Here is a 14,222-nt window from a genome sequence, read left to right on the forward strand (position 1 = left end):
GCAGAGGAGTCCCCTGCCTGGCTGTGGACATGCGGGAGGACTTTTGGTCCAAAGCTGTGCTTCAGCTCCAAAGTACCAAGGTGCTGAGCCCACACCGCGTGATGCTGTGCAGCCATCCCTTTGTGGTTCCAAATCTAAGCTGTTATTTTGCTGTGACTTCTAGAGATTGCGTTACCCTTCTGACACAGGACGAAAGAGGACTACGCATGAAAAGCAAGAACTTAAGGCACAGCTAAGAACGGTCCCAGCAGATCACAGCAAAGGTCCATCTCACCTCCTGCCTCACCTGACAGCAGTTGCTGGAAAATGCTTTGGGAATTGCCACAAGAGCATGGCAGGCGTTTTTCCCCGTGCATTTTTCCAGCTTTGTGGTATTTGTGGACATTTAGCCTCACTTTAGGGGATTCCTGCACCGGTGGTTATATTCAAATCACCGCGTTTAACGATCCAGTTGGGAAAACAAACGAAAACGAGCTTAAAAGCAAGCCCTGATGAGTCCTGCACGCTGTGCTTCTCAGGGTCACCTGCGCAGGCAGAGCCCCCGTGTTTTAGGCTGTGCACGAGCCAGCGTGCCCCGTGCATCCCGCCGCGAAACAGCACCCGGGCACTCACGTGTCTGCGGCGGGCTGGCCGAAAACGCAACCTGGAGCAGCAAGCATCCCTCCAGGGGAGCGAGGAAGACATGCAACTTACTGTCCAGGTGGCCGACTTGGCTGTGCTGGATTGCTGGAAGGTCACCTCGAAGTGGTGGGGACCCGGGTAGTCAGTGTTGGAGGGGATGACGGGAGCCGGGGACATGGCGTCGAAGGTAGAGCTGGGCTGCGAGTAGGGCGAGTGCGTGGGGACATTGGAGGTGTGCTCGGAGCTGTAGGGGCTGGCGGAGGCTGCTCTGCTGCCGATGCTCTGATCCATGCTGTTGTTGAGCAAATTAAACTGGGACTGGAGGAAGGGAAAAGGGGAGGAGGGAGGAAAAAAAAAAAAAAAAAAAAAGACAACACCAGCCAGTTTAGAGACATGGAAACCTCAGCTGCACTTCTTCAGGACTTCGGGTGTCCTGTTACAGCCTCCTTAAAGGGCCAGCATGCGGGGAAGAGGAGCCAGAGGAGCTGTTCTGGGTCCGTGTGGTTTTTAAACAGGTCACCACTTGTGTGAAGGGTGAACCTAATACATGTAAGTCACCCCCTTCTACCAGCCTCATTCCCACTGCAGGCAGCCAGATGCCCAGATCCCCGGATTTGTCGCACGTGTGGCTGCAGATAACTTTTTTTTTGTTGTTAGCAGGGGGAGCAGGAATGTGTTTTGGGGTTTTTGCTAGGATAGGGGCAATGTCCTACTGCACTGAGGGGGGGAGCAATGATCACTGCACTACAAACTCTGCTAGGCAAGGACCACAGAAAGGCTCTTTTTGTCCTCAAAGTTCAGCAGGTTCCCAGCACCCCACCAGACCCATCAAGGTTACAGATTTCCAGTAAAGGACTGCTCAGTGCCACACCTCCACGGCAGTAACACCAGCCAAAACCATGCCCTGTAAAGCAGGGCCAGACCTCACGCGGGGCAGGAGGGGACCGAGGGTCCCGCAGCGATGCTGGGAGCCACTGGGAGCTGCTGGGAGCCACTGGGCTCCATCTGGGCTGTGGGATGCTGGCTGCCCTGAGCAAAGACCTCGCTCCTGCAGCGGGAAGGAGATGCCCTGTCCCCGGTAGCCGGAGCTCTGTGGTGCTGTGAATCGCCTGCACGGCTCTGGCAGCCAGCCCAAGCCCCTGGATGCCTCCAGCTGGACCCTGCGAGCAGCTCAGCCTCATCGGGTGGCACTGCCTGCCCGAGCTGGTCGGTACCTAAAACTCCTGAGCAGCCGCCCTGTTTGCCGACAGCTCGTTCCCATTGCATTTCTGAAAATCCGACCCGGTTTCCAGACATATTTTCTGCATTCATTCACCTCTCATGCGTGCACACGTGCGCACCGCACCGTTTCTGGAAGGATTGCCCTGCCATGAATATGAAGAAGGAGCTCTGAATGGTGGTTTGTGTAATTCATTTCCTAGTTGGGGTGTTTGCTTTTAGTGGCTTTCACTGATGCAAGTTTAATTTGGGGAAAACCTCAAACCTACAAGTGCATAGCTGTGATGCGGCACACTGCAAATAAGGTCACAGAGCAAAGGTACCGATTTGCACATCTACTGGCTCTTGTTCCATGTACAACGGGCCAAAACCTGGCTTTTTACTGTTTTTTCCTATTCATCTTCTGAACAATTATCATCAGATATTTCCAGTAAAAAGCTGGCAGCTCTTTTATCTGCAGGTGTAGCCTCAGCAAAGGACATTCTCAAAATTAGCGTGGCTAAAACGGCCATCACCTTTCATCTGAAAATCAGACCTTTTTTTTTTTTTCCCTTTTTCTGTGGTAGACAGGTAAACTAATATTCAAAAGAGAGAAAAAATCCCAAAGTTGGCTGCTTCGCCAAGCAGCTAGAATGTTTTTCCCCCAGATCTGCAAGCCCTGAATTGCTCAGGGGCTGCCCCCCAGCTGCTGAGCACCACCGAGGGCAGCCCTGGAAGCCAGGAGGCACCAGAAGGCAGCGATATTTGTCAGCCCACCCCTGGCCAGGAGCAGCAGGCTCGGTGATCTGCCTTTTCCCTCGGAAGGCTGCCGGGCTGCGAGGCTCACAACTTAGGAATCAAGAGACGTGTTTTGACTTGGGATCCAAACCTCACCCAAACGCGTACGATGTATAATGGCTTAAACGCAATCATCCTTCCCCAGGAAAGTTCTCCTGTTGTCTGCATCTCTCACAAGGTCGTTGGAGTCTGTGACTAACTGGAGGAATGCTGAACAAGATCCGACTTGCTTTTACAAATACAGCCATTTTCTCCCCTAAAAACATGTGCAGAAACCCCTCTATTCCTCCTCGCTGCTCTATAAATAGCCCTGCTAATGATAAACAACGCCCATCCGGGCTTTCCACAATCCCAGAATTTACCTGGAGAAAAATTTACAAGAAACTGCAGCAAAATGGGAATTAAAAGTGCCCGTGGAGAGCTGCTGCCACCCTGCTGGGAGCCTGCTCCCCACCGCCGGCTGTCAGCAGGACCCCAGGGACGGGGCAGCCCTGGTGGCACTGCAGCGGGGCCGGGAGGTGTGAGGCACATCGCACAGGAGGAGAAACACAAGAGGAACAAGGATTGTTGATTTTAAGGGGAGCACCGCGAAACCACAGCCCGAATAACCCATGGAAATTGAGCCTGAACCGTTTTGTTCTCCTGCAGTGACCGGGACATGGAAGGACTGCAGGGAACACGCGGAGTGCACACCCTCTGCCCAGCTACGGGCGGATTTTTAGGAATAAACGGAGAGTACCAAGGAGCAAACAAGCCGACTTTTAGCACTGACACTGCACACGCATGGACACAGCCAGACAAAAGCAGGCTGGGTTCGCACCGCCAGGCAGCTCAGGAGCGGGTGCCGGCCCAGTTACTCATATCCTGTCGAAATGGGAAATAAACAGGAAGCTTTTTGCCTCCTGGCGATGCCTGCTGCTCGGGAGCTAGCACGCTGGAGCTGCAGCGCAGAGAGGGAAGGCGTCCCCTGGAAATGGCAGGGAGGATGGCTGGAGATGTGCAGAGGGAAGGGCAGCTGGAGAACGGGGCCGACTTAGGCCACCGTCCTCAACTGCAGTGTTTTCAGGTTAATTTTGGTTCAAGTGAAGATGTATGACATAAAAGAGTGCTTTCTCCTAGAAAATTTAACACCTGAATTAAGTGAATCAGGTTCATTAGAGTCAGCTGATGCTTCTTGGGCTATACAAAGGTGTGAAAGCCAGCTGTTGCTGATTAGAAGATCTCCTTAAGCCTTTTTCACCCCAATTAATACTATTTCTCTGCATGTTTTATGGGGTTTTTATAAGCAGTCTCACTAGTCTATCCGACTCATGGGACATTTTGGTTACAAAGCACCCGGCAAAGCCCCCAGGTACCCGGCAGGGATACACAGAGCCAAGTGAGTACATGACTGACTCGTCTTTTAAGACTGAGTTAATTTTGGAGACGTTCTCTTAGCAGACCAATCCAAGCATGGGTGTTTGTGTGTATGTATGTCAACAAATCCAACGCAGTGCTTGTGTGTGTGTATATGCAAATATATATATATGTGTGTGTGTTCATACACACACCTATATAAATATCCACAGGGATGCAATGATAGCATCCCGAGCAGCAGCATTACAAAGAACCCAGGACATACATGCTTCTACTACTCACATCAGACAAAAAGGAGAAATGAAACAATTTCTGGTTGGGAAGTGCAACGGCGCACCTTTCTGTCTGTATCTGTGTCTGTATCCAAGTGTTTCTGGACACCAGACAACAGATCCAAAAACCTTCTGACTAAGAAAGCAGCCTCAGCCCTGGAGGACAGGGACAAAACTCTGCTGCCCGCAAGCACAGGTGCTATTTCATCTGCTCTACCCTTCCAGCCTCTATGCCATGAAAGGAAAAGCTGCCTGGGAATGCAGCACATGCCAGGAGCTGCAGTGCCTGCACCTGAGAGGGGAACCAGAGCTTGAGGTGCCGAGCACCTCCGGGCTCCGCAGGCAGAGTTTTCTCCTAAGGATGCTCACAGCTGCCCTTTGCCTTTAGCTGGGTTTCTCCAGAGCAGGCACACCCCAGTTTGCATATACAAGAGGTTAGGGAGCCCGTGTCCATTTCCACAAAAGGTTTAAGTCACCCTTTGCAACACACAGCACAGGAAAACACGAGAGAAACGCACACCGAGCCCATGAAGCTGCGACCATCCCAATTAGGCACAGCTCATTCTCCTCATGCTGCCGACTGCCTCTGGTGCAGACAGTGCCGGGTCCACAAGGTGGGTCCCTCCAGAGCCCCGTGTCCCCTGCATGTCCCGGGCAGCAGCAGCACGAAGGCTCCGCGAGCAGAGCCAGGGCACGCGGCCGCACCGCGCTCCTGCCACGGCACCAGGGCACAACTCTAGGCAAGGAGCAAGAAGGCAAAACCCCTTAGCAAAGAGAAGCACCTACCGTGGTGTAATGCTGCATCAGGTCGCTGATGTACAGCATTTTAGTCTTCGTGGGAGTTATAGACCAGTGGGAACCTTCCCGGCAGAGGAGTCATGGGGTCGGGGGGCGATGGAGCAGGCGGCCGGGGAGCTGCGGTGCCGGACCATGGGGAGCGGGGCTGCCGAGGCAGTGCCAGGGATGCTGTGCTGGCCACCTGTGTGCGGTCTGTTGGCTTTTTTTGCTTTTTTCATCTCCCTTAGTTCTGTCAACTAGCTGCATCCAACAACAAAACGGGGCCCACCCCCTTCTGTCCCTCATGACTATTCATTAAAGCACGGGGCAGGCCCCAGCTTGCCCAGCGATGGACTAGGCTGTACCAACCATCCCCACCGAGGGGAGCGGGGGTCCTGCTCCGTAATTAAACCCAGCCAGGCTTAATTCCAGAGAGCTGCTTGCAGCGTCGCTGGAGTCAAACCCCATCCCAAGAGAAGCCTTTCTCCGCAGCCGGGGGTGGCTGTGACTGAGATAACTCCAGCTTGTGCTTGTGGAGCTGGACGTGAATGTCATGGCCATCACTGTGTCCTTCTGTCCCTCCATCCACCCCAATCTGGGCCCTTGGGGTTTCTTTCAGTTGCACCTCAGTGGCATTACAAACCACATCAATAGCTCCCATCAGGGCTCTCCTGGCTCAAAAGCTCCTGGAGGGCCCATTGACAAAACTGCCCGGAGGCCAGGTAGCCTCCCGTGTCCCAACCCTTACATCCGCTAATAAATGCTCTGCTCCCTGCCATCCTGTCTCATGTCACTGATTTGTTTCACCGAGAGATGTTCTGAAGAAGCCTAACGAGTTAGATGTTTACCCAACATCTGGCTGAAAGCAGGGCACGACGTCAGAAGCAGCAGGACTGCCGGCTACAGCACAAGCCCTGCGATGAGTCAGGTTTCTTTATGACTCGAGGCAGGGGCAGGAACGGTCCTCACGTCAGCCAGAGCCCACTGCAGAACTCTGCATCTTATAGCTGAGGGGGAACCCGAAGAGTGGTGGTTGTATTGTCAAAGATGGAGCCAGTGTGGATCACCCCCCTCTGTACACCGATGTGCATGCACGGACCCGCGCACAGCCAGGTCGCAGCAGCACCTGAAGGTCCTGAAGCTGGGCAAAAAGTCAGGGTGGCTGAGGAGCTGTTCACATTTAATCACAGCAATTCCTCCCCCAGGACCCTGAGATGCTTTACAGGTTTGGTGGAGCCATCCAACATCCACGCGATGCTGACACAGAGCATCCCAGTTGCCTGGCTGGGCAGGCACGGGGGTGTCCTGGCAGCCACCGAGCAGCAGCAGCAGAGCCAGGCACTGCAGCACCACCGCTCCCCACGTGTTTTGCCTCTGGCATCCTCCAGATACCCCCGGTACTCAGCAGCTGCTCCTTCCCTGGTCCCACCTCCAGGTCAGGCTGGCTGCAACACTTCACCTGTGTGTTTATTTTCGTGCACGTCAGCCTGCCACACTTCCCGGCGACAACAGCTAGCAGGAGCTCGCTCTGAGCTCAGCACTGCAGCACGCAGTGGTTGCACGAGGGGGCCAGCACAGATATGTACTGCTGGCTCATTGCTGCGAGCGAGGGCTGGGAGCTGGCTCTGCCTCTGTGCTCCTTGCCCCTGTGAGCCCGCAGCCTGCTCACAGCAGGAATCTGCTGCGGGTGGCTTCAGTCACGGCAGCACCAAGGAGCCAAGCAAGGCTGAACATCAGTGCAGGGACAGCTCCACGGTCATTAGCACAAGGGGCTCCACCTGAGCCGTCTGCCAGGCTCAGCCTCCTGCCCCGCTGCAGACAAAGGCCCGCAAGAGAGGGAAAGTAAGCTGAAAGCGAGGGAAAAGGGAGCTGGGGGAGGGGATGCAAGCTGGCGAGGAGGGAAACGGGGGCTTTGTGGAGGGAGATGCTGAAACGGCCAGAGCTGCCTCATGCTGGGGAAGGGATGGATGCTCCCGGGAGGCTGCAGGGCTTGGGAGGAGCGTGAATGCAGCAGCATGTGCTCTGGGGGCATTATAGAGGCCCCCGCTGCCTTTGAGATGTCTGGTAGAGGATTTTTAATGCCTGGCTGGGCAGGGGGAGATCCTGAGGCCAGATGAGCAGTGGTTACACTGTGCGAACCAAGCCCTTGGCTTTCAGAGATGGCAAGCTGATCTCTGTGAAGGGTTTTACCCCTGGTGCACCTCCAGCACTCAGGAAAAGAGAAGCACGGCCTCAGTGATTTTAAAGCTGAGCAATTTTGAGGAGCCCGTTCCTAACAGAGCACATCCTAACCAGCAAATTGGAGAGATTTTTGTTACCGAAGCAAGTTCTTCCTGCCGTGCCCTTCCTCTCTGAAAGACCATTCAGAGGAGCACCCAGCCGAGCCCCGCTGCAGCAGTGAATGACGTGGCCCTCCAGAAGCCCTGGCTGCAGAGCAGCTTGCAAACAACTTTACTACACAGCATGTTTACACCTGAGCAAATCATACTCTATTTCTGTGGAGGTACTTGAGCTCCACCGTCATCACAGCGCAGAAGCCCTGCTGCATGTTTAAGCAAGCAGGAGGAAGATGCACGTGCCCAGCACAGAGCGTGCTTCCTACAGTCACTGCGACTGCTGCACTTTACCTTTGACTGGGGCAGCTGCCTTCTTGCTTCCCAGCCCCAAAACTGTGACTGTCATTGGTGCTGCTGTTGAGAATGGCCTAGAGGATGTATTAATACGTAGCCACTATTTTACTGACCACTGTACCACAGGGATGCAAAACCGCAGCACAGTCACTTTTATAGGTTAGCAGACACCAAACAAATACTGGCAGTGCTGCACCTGTAGTGTTTCTGTTTGGTTTATGAACCATCAAGCTCCCATTTTCTACTCTAAAGCCACCCAGTCACCAGGAAGAAGACAAGTCTGTATGTGAGGTACGCTCACCATCACGGAGTCGTTGATGCCTCTCAGCTGGAACACGTCCATCGTCACCTCCGTGCGGTTGGAGACCTCGCTGCTGCCTGCATGGCTGGACGGAGGGAGGTCGAAGTAGGTGCTGTCTGGTTCCCTGAGAGAAAGTGATGGCAGATGGTCAGCTCTCCAGCACAGCCTGCACCGTTTTGAAGGGCCACAGATCACAATAACAGGCTGGTCAGTGCTGGCAGGTGCCCTCTCCCCAGCACGCTGTGCTACAGGGGCATGGGCAGGGGCTGGTGCTGTGCTGCTGGGGCCAGAGGAGCTTCCATCAGGCAAGGTACAACGGACATGGGCTGCTCCTCTCTAAGCAGAGATGAGTCAGTGCCTCCTCTCCCCAGCTGCTGTGGAGGCACTCTGACCCTGCTGCCCAAACACCTTTGTCTCCTCCAGCAAAAAGCGTGGCCAGATGCTGACCTCTGATGTGCACGAACACCCTTCGTTGCGCTCGTTCCTTTGGCTTTATGTTGTGTGTTGGGAATCCTGGTGGTTGCACAACCCTTCTCAGAAACAGTTTCCAAAACCTCTGTGGGGCCCTGCACTCAGTGTACGCAAACTCCCCAGCCTCTGACTTTCTAGCATCACTGAGGTAAGGGGGTTTGGGAGATGAAATAGTCTGAGCAGAGAGATTGGAGCCTGGGAGCAAAATTCTGAATGCAGAAAAGGAATATGTGAAAACTGGAGCATGTGAAAGAAACTTGTCTCCCTCCAGGCCATACTGATGAGATGTGCTAACACAGATTGCACAGCAAAGGGGCACTGCTGCCTCGACACAAACGATCAAATACCACTTACAGTGTGCTCCAGAGGTGCTCAAACGTTGTACCTTCATCGGCTGGAGACGACTCAGACATCTTCGCAGAGGGGGAGTCTGACAAAGGATAAATCACTCTAGGGGCAAAGAAAAACAACAAGGTTAGCATTGCTGGAGAGCCATACCTGATCGAGGGGGGCAGCAGGAATCCCCCACAGCCACTCAGCGCCTTCCAGCACAGTGTTGGCTTCTGGCTTTGCACAGAGAACAGCCAGCAAAGCACCACGGCCGTGTCCTTGCAGCAGCCCTCTGGCTGCAGCTTTCTCGTAAGGGTGGTGTTTCGGGTGATGACAGCATTCTTACACAGATGTGGGTATTTTGGAAAGGGCCGAAGTGGCAGGGTGCTTGGATGCCAGCCCATTTCTGCTAAATGCCAATCCTGTGACTCGGGGCTCCCATCTGAGATGCTTACAGAGTGCTCCAGCAGCACCCAGCACTGCCACACGCGGCCTCCCCAGCCCTGGGGCACTCTGACAGCTATTCCTAGCCAACGTTTGGGACCGGCTTCATTCAGAAAAGGGCTTAGATTTCTCAGATATACAAAACTCTCGAGTATGAGGCCTCTGAATAAAACCGAAACCTCAAGTTAGGTAGCAAACAAAGTCTCACAGTAAGAATCAGAGCCAAAGGGGCCCTTGGTGCTGCTCCCCTGAGAGCACCCTGCCTGCCCAGCTGCTCAGTGGCCAGCAGAGTGGGGAAACCCTCTTGTGCAAAGCTGGTGCACACAGGGCAGGCCTTCGTGCCCCTGAATCAGGGCAGTGCCAGGAGTTCAAGACAAGGGCTGGCCCCTGTTGGCTGGTGTATGGAACATCCTCCTGCTCCGAACAAGGCAAGGCAGGAAGGCAGGAGCACAGCAGCACCCAGCACCCGAGCTCAGGCACCTCCAGCACCCAGTGGCCACTTCAGGAAGTCTGCTTGTGCTCTGTTACGGTGTTGCTCCTGGACCCTGGTTTGTCCATGTTAGGCGCAGGACAATTTTTATCCCAGGAATGTTACCTGCCAACAGACTAATGTATTTTTCTCATGAACCTTTGGTTGCAAATACCCAGAAATCTGTAAAGGCATAAAGACAGCTAAGTAAACTCACACAGAAGACACAATACAGGCACCTTTCAATTTACTTTTTCAGGCATTAAAATGACCTTCCCACTTCTAAGCAGCTTGCAAATACTATTGAACGTTATTTTATGCTTTCCAAGCAAACCAAGGCAGAAGCACTGCCTCTCCTGTAAAGGGACAGCAGCCTTACTGAGAGAAGTGCCCCGTTTACCCAGAACTGCATACAGGAAACATGTAGGAAAGCCAATTTGGTGAAAGTTTTCTGAATGCTGCTGTGCTGCACAGCCACTGAGCCACCCTTCCTCCTGTCTGCTCCTCCTGCCCCTGGCTGTGAGATGGGGAGGGAGCTGTCCCACCTACACCTGCTCCGAGTGCTCAGCACTGCTCCTACTTGCTCCTACAGCCAGGCTCTTTGTGGTCACCAGGCCCCACGGAGGAAACCCACCAGAAATACGTATGGCTACGAGTGCCCATGGGTGGCCACCGTCTGGTCCTGCTTTGCAAAAACGTGGTTCTGTAAGAGCAAGGGTGGTCTGTAGCTGCTCCAGAGCCTGCAGACATGCTCAGAGAGAAAAGACAACACACAGGAGGTGCTTCAGGCGTTGTAACACCCAGGAAAGCTGCGTTGTTTGCCTGCTCTTTGGAGAAATGGGTGACGATATGTGGCAAAGCCCGGTGTGACCACATGGACAGAGCACGCCTGGCTCAGCTGCAATGTGCCGTGAGCCACAGACAGCCCGAGGGCCCACAGCATCCCGGCCTCTTTCTCTGAGCACACCGGGACCTTTTCCGGGTGCCTGTCCCCCTGCCAAGCCCCCGGGAGAGGCAGCGTGCTGCGGAGGGCCGGCCCGCAGCCATCTTGAGCAGCCTGCTGCCTTCCTCTGCCTGCCGCCACGCCGCACGGCCATCCTCCTCCTCCCCAGGAACCCCAGGGAAAGCTTCCTTGCCCCTCCTGACACACACTCACGGCCCAGCCGAGACCCGATTACTCCTTTTCCCCAAACGAGGGTTACCATCTCGTTTCAACTCAGTACCGCCGTGTAATACTGAAAGCCCGAAGGCTTCCTGCTCTCTGCTCTCGGGCTGCCGGCCGCAGCGGGCGATGTTTGGGTGAGCCCAGCTGTGGGGCCGGCCTCGGGGCCCTTTCCATGGTCCCTCCGAGTCAGCTGGAGGCTGGGCAGCTTCAGGAGACACCGCACCAGGCGTTCAAACGAAAGCAGGGTGGTGTCCCCTGAAAGTTGGCCCCACGCTGTTTTTTTGCCACGTCTGTGACTCACCTGAGCCACACAGCACCCGCAGGTGCTCTTCCAGGAGGGCTCGGCACAGCAGCAGAGAGCTCTCCCCTCAAGTCTGCTCGCAGAAGAGCCAGCTTGTGAAAGTCTCGTGTCCACCCACCCCTCCTCGTCCCACGAGTCAATGAAGAGAAACAAAAGAACGGCAGCAGCAGATCTGAGAAAAGGAAAAGCTCAGAGCTGCTGCGGGGCTTCTGCTGGGGGCCTTACCCTGTTTCCATGTTGCCTTCCATGGCCCAAGGTGTCGGCAATGCCAAGAATGAGCCAGGCCGTTTCCTTCAGCAGAGAAAGCACCTCCGCACCGCCCCGTGCTGTGTGGTCATGATGGGTGACACCAGCTCTAACCACGTGGCTGCACTCGCTTTCAACAGAAAAAAAATCTGAATATTTTAAGGGCGTTTTGGAAGTTCCCTTTCTCTTTCAAAGCACAATTGGTGCTTGCAAAGCCAGGCCAGCGTCCTTTCGCACCCAAACACTTACACTCCATGGTACAGAGAGCATCCTGGCTGTCAGCCTCCCTCACGCAGTGATTACTGCACTGTCTGGGAAGGAATCCCTGCAGCAATAGGGACAGGCTAAAGCCTGGCCTCCAGGATGGCAAGGAGTTGCAGAAGACTGCAGACAGCATCCCCCAAAGTTGGCAGCAACTTTGCTGGTGTAATTTGCTCTAAAATGAGGTGCTGTGGAGGCATTTGCAGTCGAGGTGGATGGGAAGCAGGGAAGCGACTCAGAAGTGAGGTCCAGCAGAAGGAAATCACATCCTACTGGAAACAGCAGAGGCCCTTGGCACAGGTTAAATGAAGGTGAGCTAGGAAGAGCTGTAGGGACTGATTCTGTCTTGCTAAAGCAGCATTACTAGATCACTTGGATGTAATTACCTCCCAGTGCCTGTAAACTATGCAAATAGCACTGGGAGGTGACTACCCCAGGGCTAAACACACCGGCGGCAGCAGCAGAGCTAGGAAACAGCCCCAGCAGCTTCAGCCTCTGTCACTTCCAGTCTCCCACATCACCTTGGAGGATCCGCAGCCTCTGCAGTAACAGCGCCAGCTCCCCGACGTCGCCCTGACACCTCTTCCAGCACCAACGTTTGAGGAAAGGCCCGAGATAACACTTTGACTTCTGCACAGAGGAGCTCTCTAGTGAAACCACCAGGAGGATTTCCACCCTGACACCTCCAGAGACCCACATCTGCTTATTAAACTGATGATCTCTTCAGCTAGGGAAGGGTGCGGCAGGGGTCCTCTGTCCCTTCTGCCTCAGAGCAACACGGACATGATGTGCCTGGAGTGACGTGCGGTGACGGCTGCGACATAGGACTGTGTCGGGCACATGCAGAGCTGGGGGAGGTCTGCAGGCAGGCCACTCACCTGATTTATTGCAGGCTTTTAGAGGAAGAAAGACTGAAACATGCAAACTAGGGGGCTCGGTGCGTGGAGCAAATGCTGCTTACGCGATTTGCTTGTTTTCACGTGGGAGCTGCCTCTCCGCGTGCCTTCTCGGGTCTCCTCCACCATTCACTGGATTGTTGCTTCCCTCTGTTGCTAGTTAGTGCATTGCAGGGAAATTGCACAGCGAAAAATCAACTAGAAGTACAGGGACAAAGCCTGCAAGGAGGAAACAGCCCGCGGTTGCTTGCTCTGGGGACTTAGCTCAGTACGCTGCCAGATTAGCAGTGACGTGGGGCTGCCACCTTCCTCCGCTGAGCTGCCAGACTGTGCAGCACGGGTTGGGATGTGTCACTCCAGGGGCACAATTCCTTCTTATTTTAACCACTGGCTCTGAAAATATTCTTATAATTATTACAAATTCAGCTTCCCTCTTTCATCAGCATAAGGCAGGTAAGGGGTACCAGAAGTGTAACGAGGGGGACAAAGCCTTGCTTTGCAAAATGTAGACAGAATCCAAGGTCGCAACGTCACCTGTGCTCTTGTTCACTTGTCCCTGATCAGTAAATTCACACGTGCAAAACAATGCTTAGAAAAGAGGAGTGAGTAAGACCAAATCCTCTCTGACAGACACACAAGTCGACAGACAGGAGTCCCTCACAGCTCACGGGAGGTGAGAAGAGCCTGCACCTGGCAGCCAAGCACCAGCCCTGAGTGCAGACCCGATCCCGCCGACTGCACGGAGCCGGGCAGCAGGCAACCAACCACAGCATCCTGCATGTGTCCAACCCCTCCTCTGCTTTTTATCCCACACTTGGCTGGTCTTTCCTCCACAAGTGCTTTAACTCTGGATCTAAAGCACTTTGGAGCAAACTTTCCAAGATTTCCTAATCTTGTATAGCCACCCTACAAAGCAGAACGGCCACAAGTCATCTGCCGGCTGCGCTCCTGAGAGGGTCTGTGCTGAGTAGCACACACACACAAATAGCAAGGGGTTTCCTTTTGTCTTTTTTTCCTCCTACCTGCTCTGGCTCCCCAGGCGTTTCGAGTTCCCCCGGAGGTCTCCCGCAGACAGGAGCGGCCTGGGATTGAGGATCTATGTTATTTACTGCACTACAATCTAGTAGCGTCCCGGTCGCCTAGGCAATGACATTGGAGCTGTTGAAAGCTATGTGAAAAGTGAGGCAAAGGCTTGTGCGCTCCTTCCTGGAATACGAGGCAGTTACAAGGGGGTGGGGAATGCTCAGCCAAGCGTGCTGGGGAATTAAGCTGGTCACCAGTGCCAAAGTGACTCCAGGGCAAGGCAGCCCTCTGGGGCTCCAGCAGCAGAGTTACAGAGCCCGAGATGGCTGCTGTCGGGTCGGGAAGGAGACCCCATGTGCACCACAGCACCTCTGGAAGCTCCGAACCCTGTCAGATTGCTGCTCCGGAGCTGTTTTGGTGCTTGCATTGGTCAAAATGCCCAGCTCATCCCTCCTGGGGCATTACTGGCCTGGGGCAGGCCGTGCTGAGGATATGCAAGGGCACTGCTGATTGCCCGGCACTGCCTGCAGTGGGAGACTGTTCCCCAAAGGACAGCAGGACTGGGAGCCTCCTTCCTTGCCTGAACAGCTTCAGGGCCAGCGGCGGGCTGGCAGGCATTTTACAGCACTCACAAGGAGGCGGCCAGCATTACTCTTCCTTCCGC

General features: G+C 54.5%; 1 protein-coding gene across 5 annotated transcripts in view; it reads right to left on the minus strand.

Annotated features, from left to right (window-relative positions):
* TP73 (tumor protein p73) overlaps positions 1 to 14,222 on the minus strand; it is a 36,776-nt gene that overhangs the window by 20,374 nt on the left and 2,180 nt on the right. For 2 of the 5 annotated variants that reach the window (XM_068658733.1, XM_068658737.1), the window contains exons 2-4: positions 8,778 to 8,873; positions 7,953 to 8,076; positions 694 to 939 (exon numbers count right to left, since the gene is read on the minus strand). In XM_068658733.1, the coding sequence (XP_068514834.1) occupies positions 694 to 939; positions 7,953 to 8,076; positions 8,778 to 8,873 (466 nt within the window). Of the gene's footprint in view, positions 1 to 693; positions 940 to 7,952; positions 8,077 to 8,777; positions 8,874 to 11,357; positions 11,499 to 13,557; positions 13,641 to 14,222 lie in introns of those variants that run through there. The other 3 variants (XM_068658735.1, XM_068658734.1, XM_068658736.1) reach the window with 3 other exon arrangements.

This window comes from Anas acuta, chromosome 22 (genome assembly GCF_963932015.1).
Source record: "Anas acuta chromosome 22, bAnaAcu1.1, whole genome shotgun sequence".
Taxonomy (NCBI): Eukaryota; Metazoa; Chordata; class Aves; order Anseriformes; family Anatidae; genus Anas; species Anas acuta.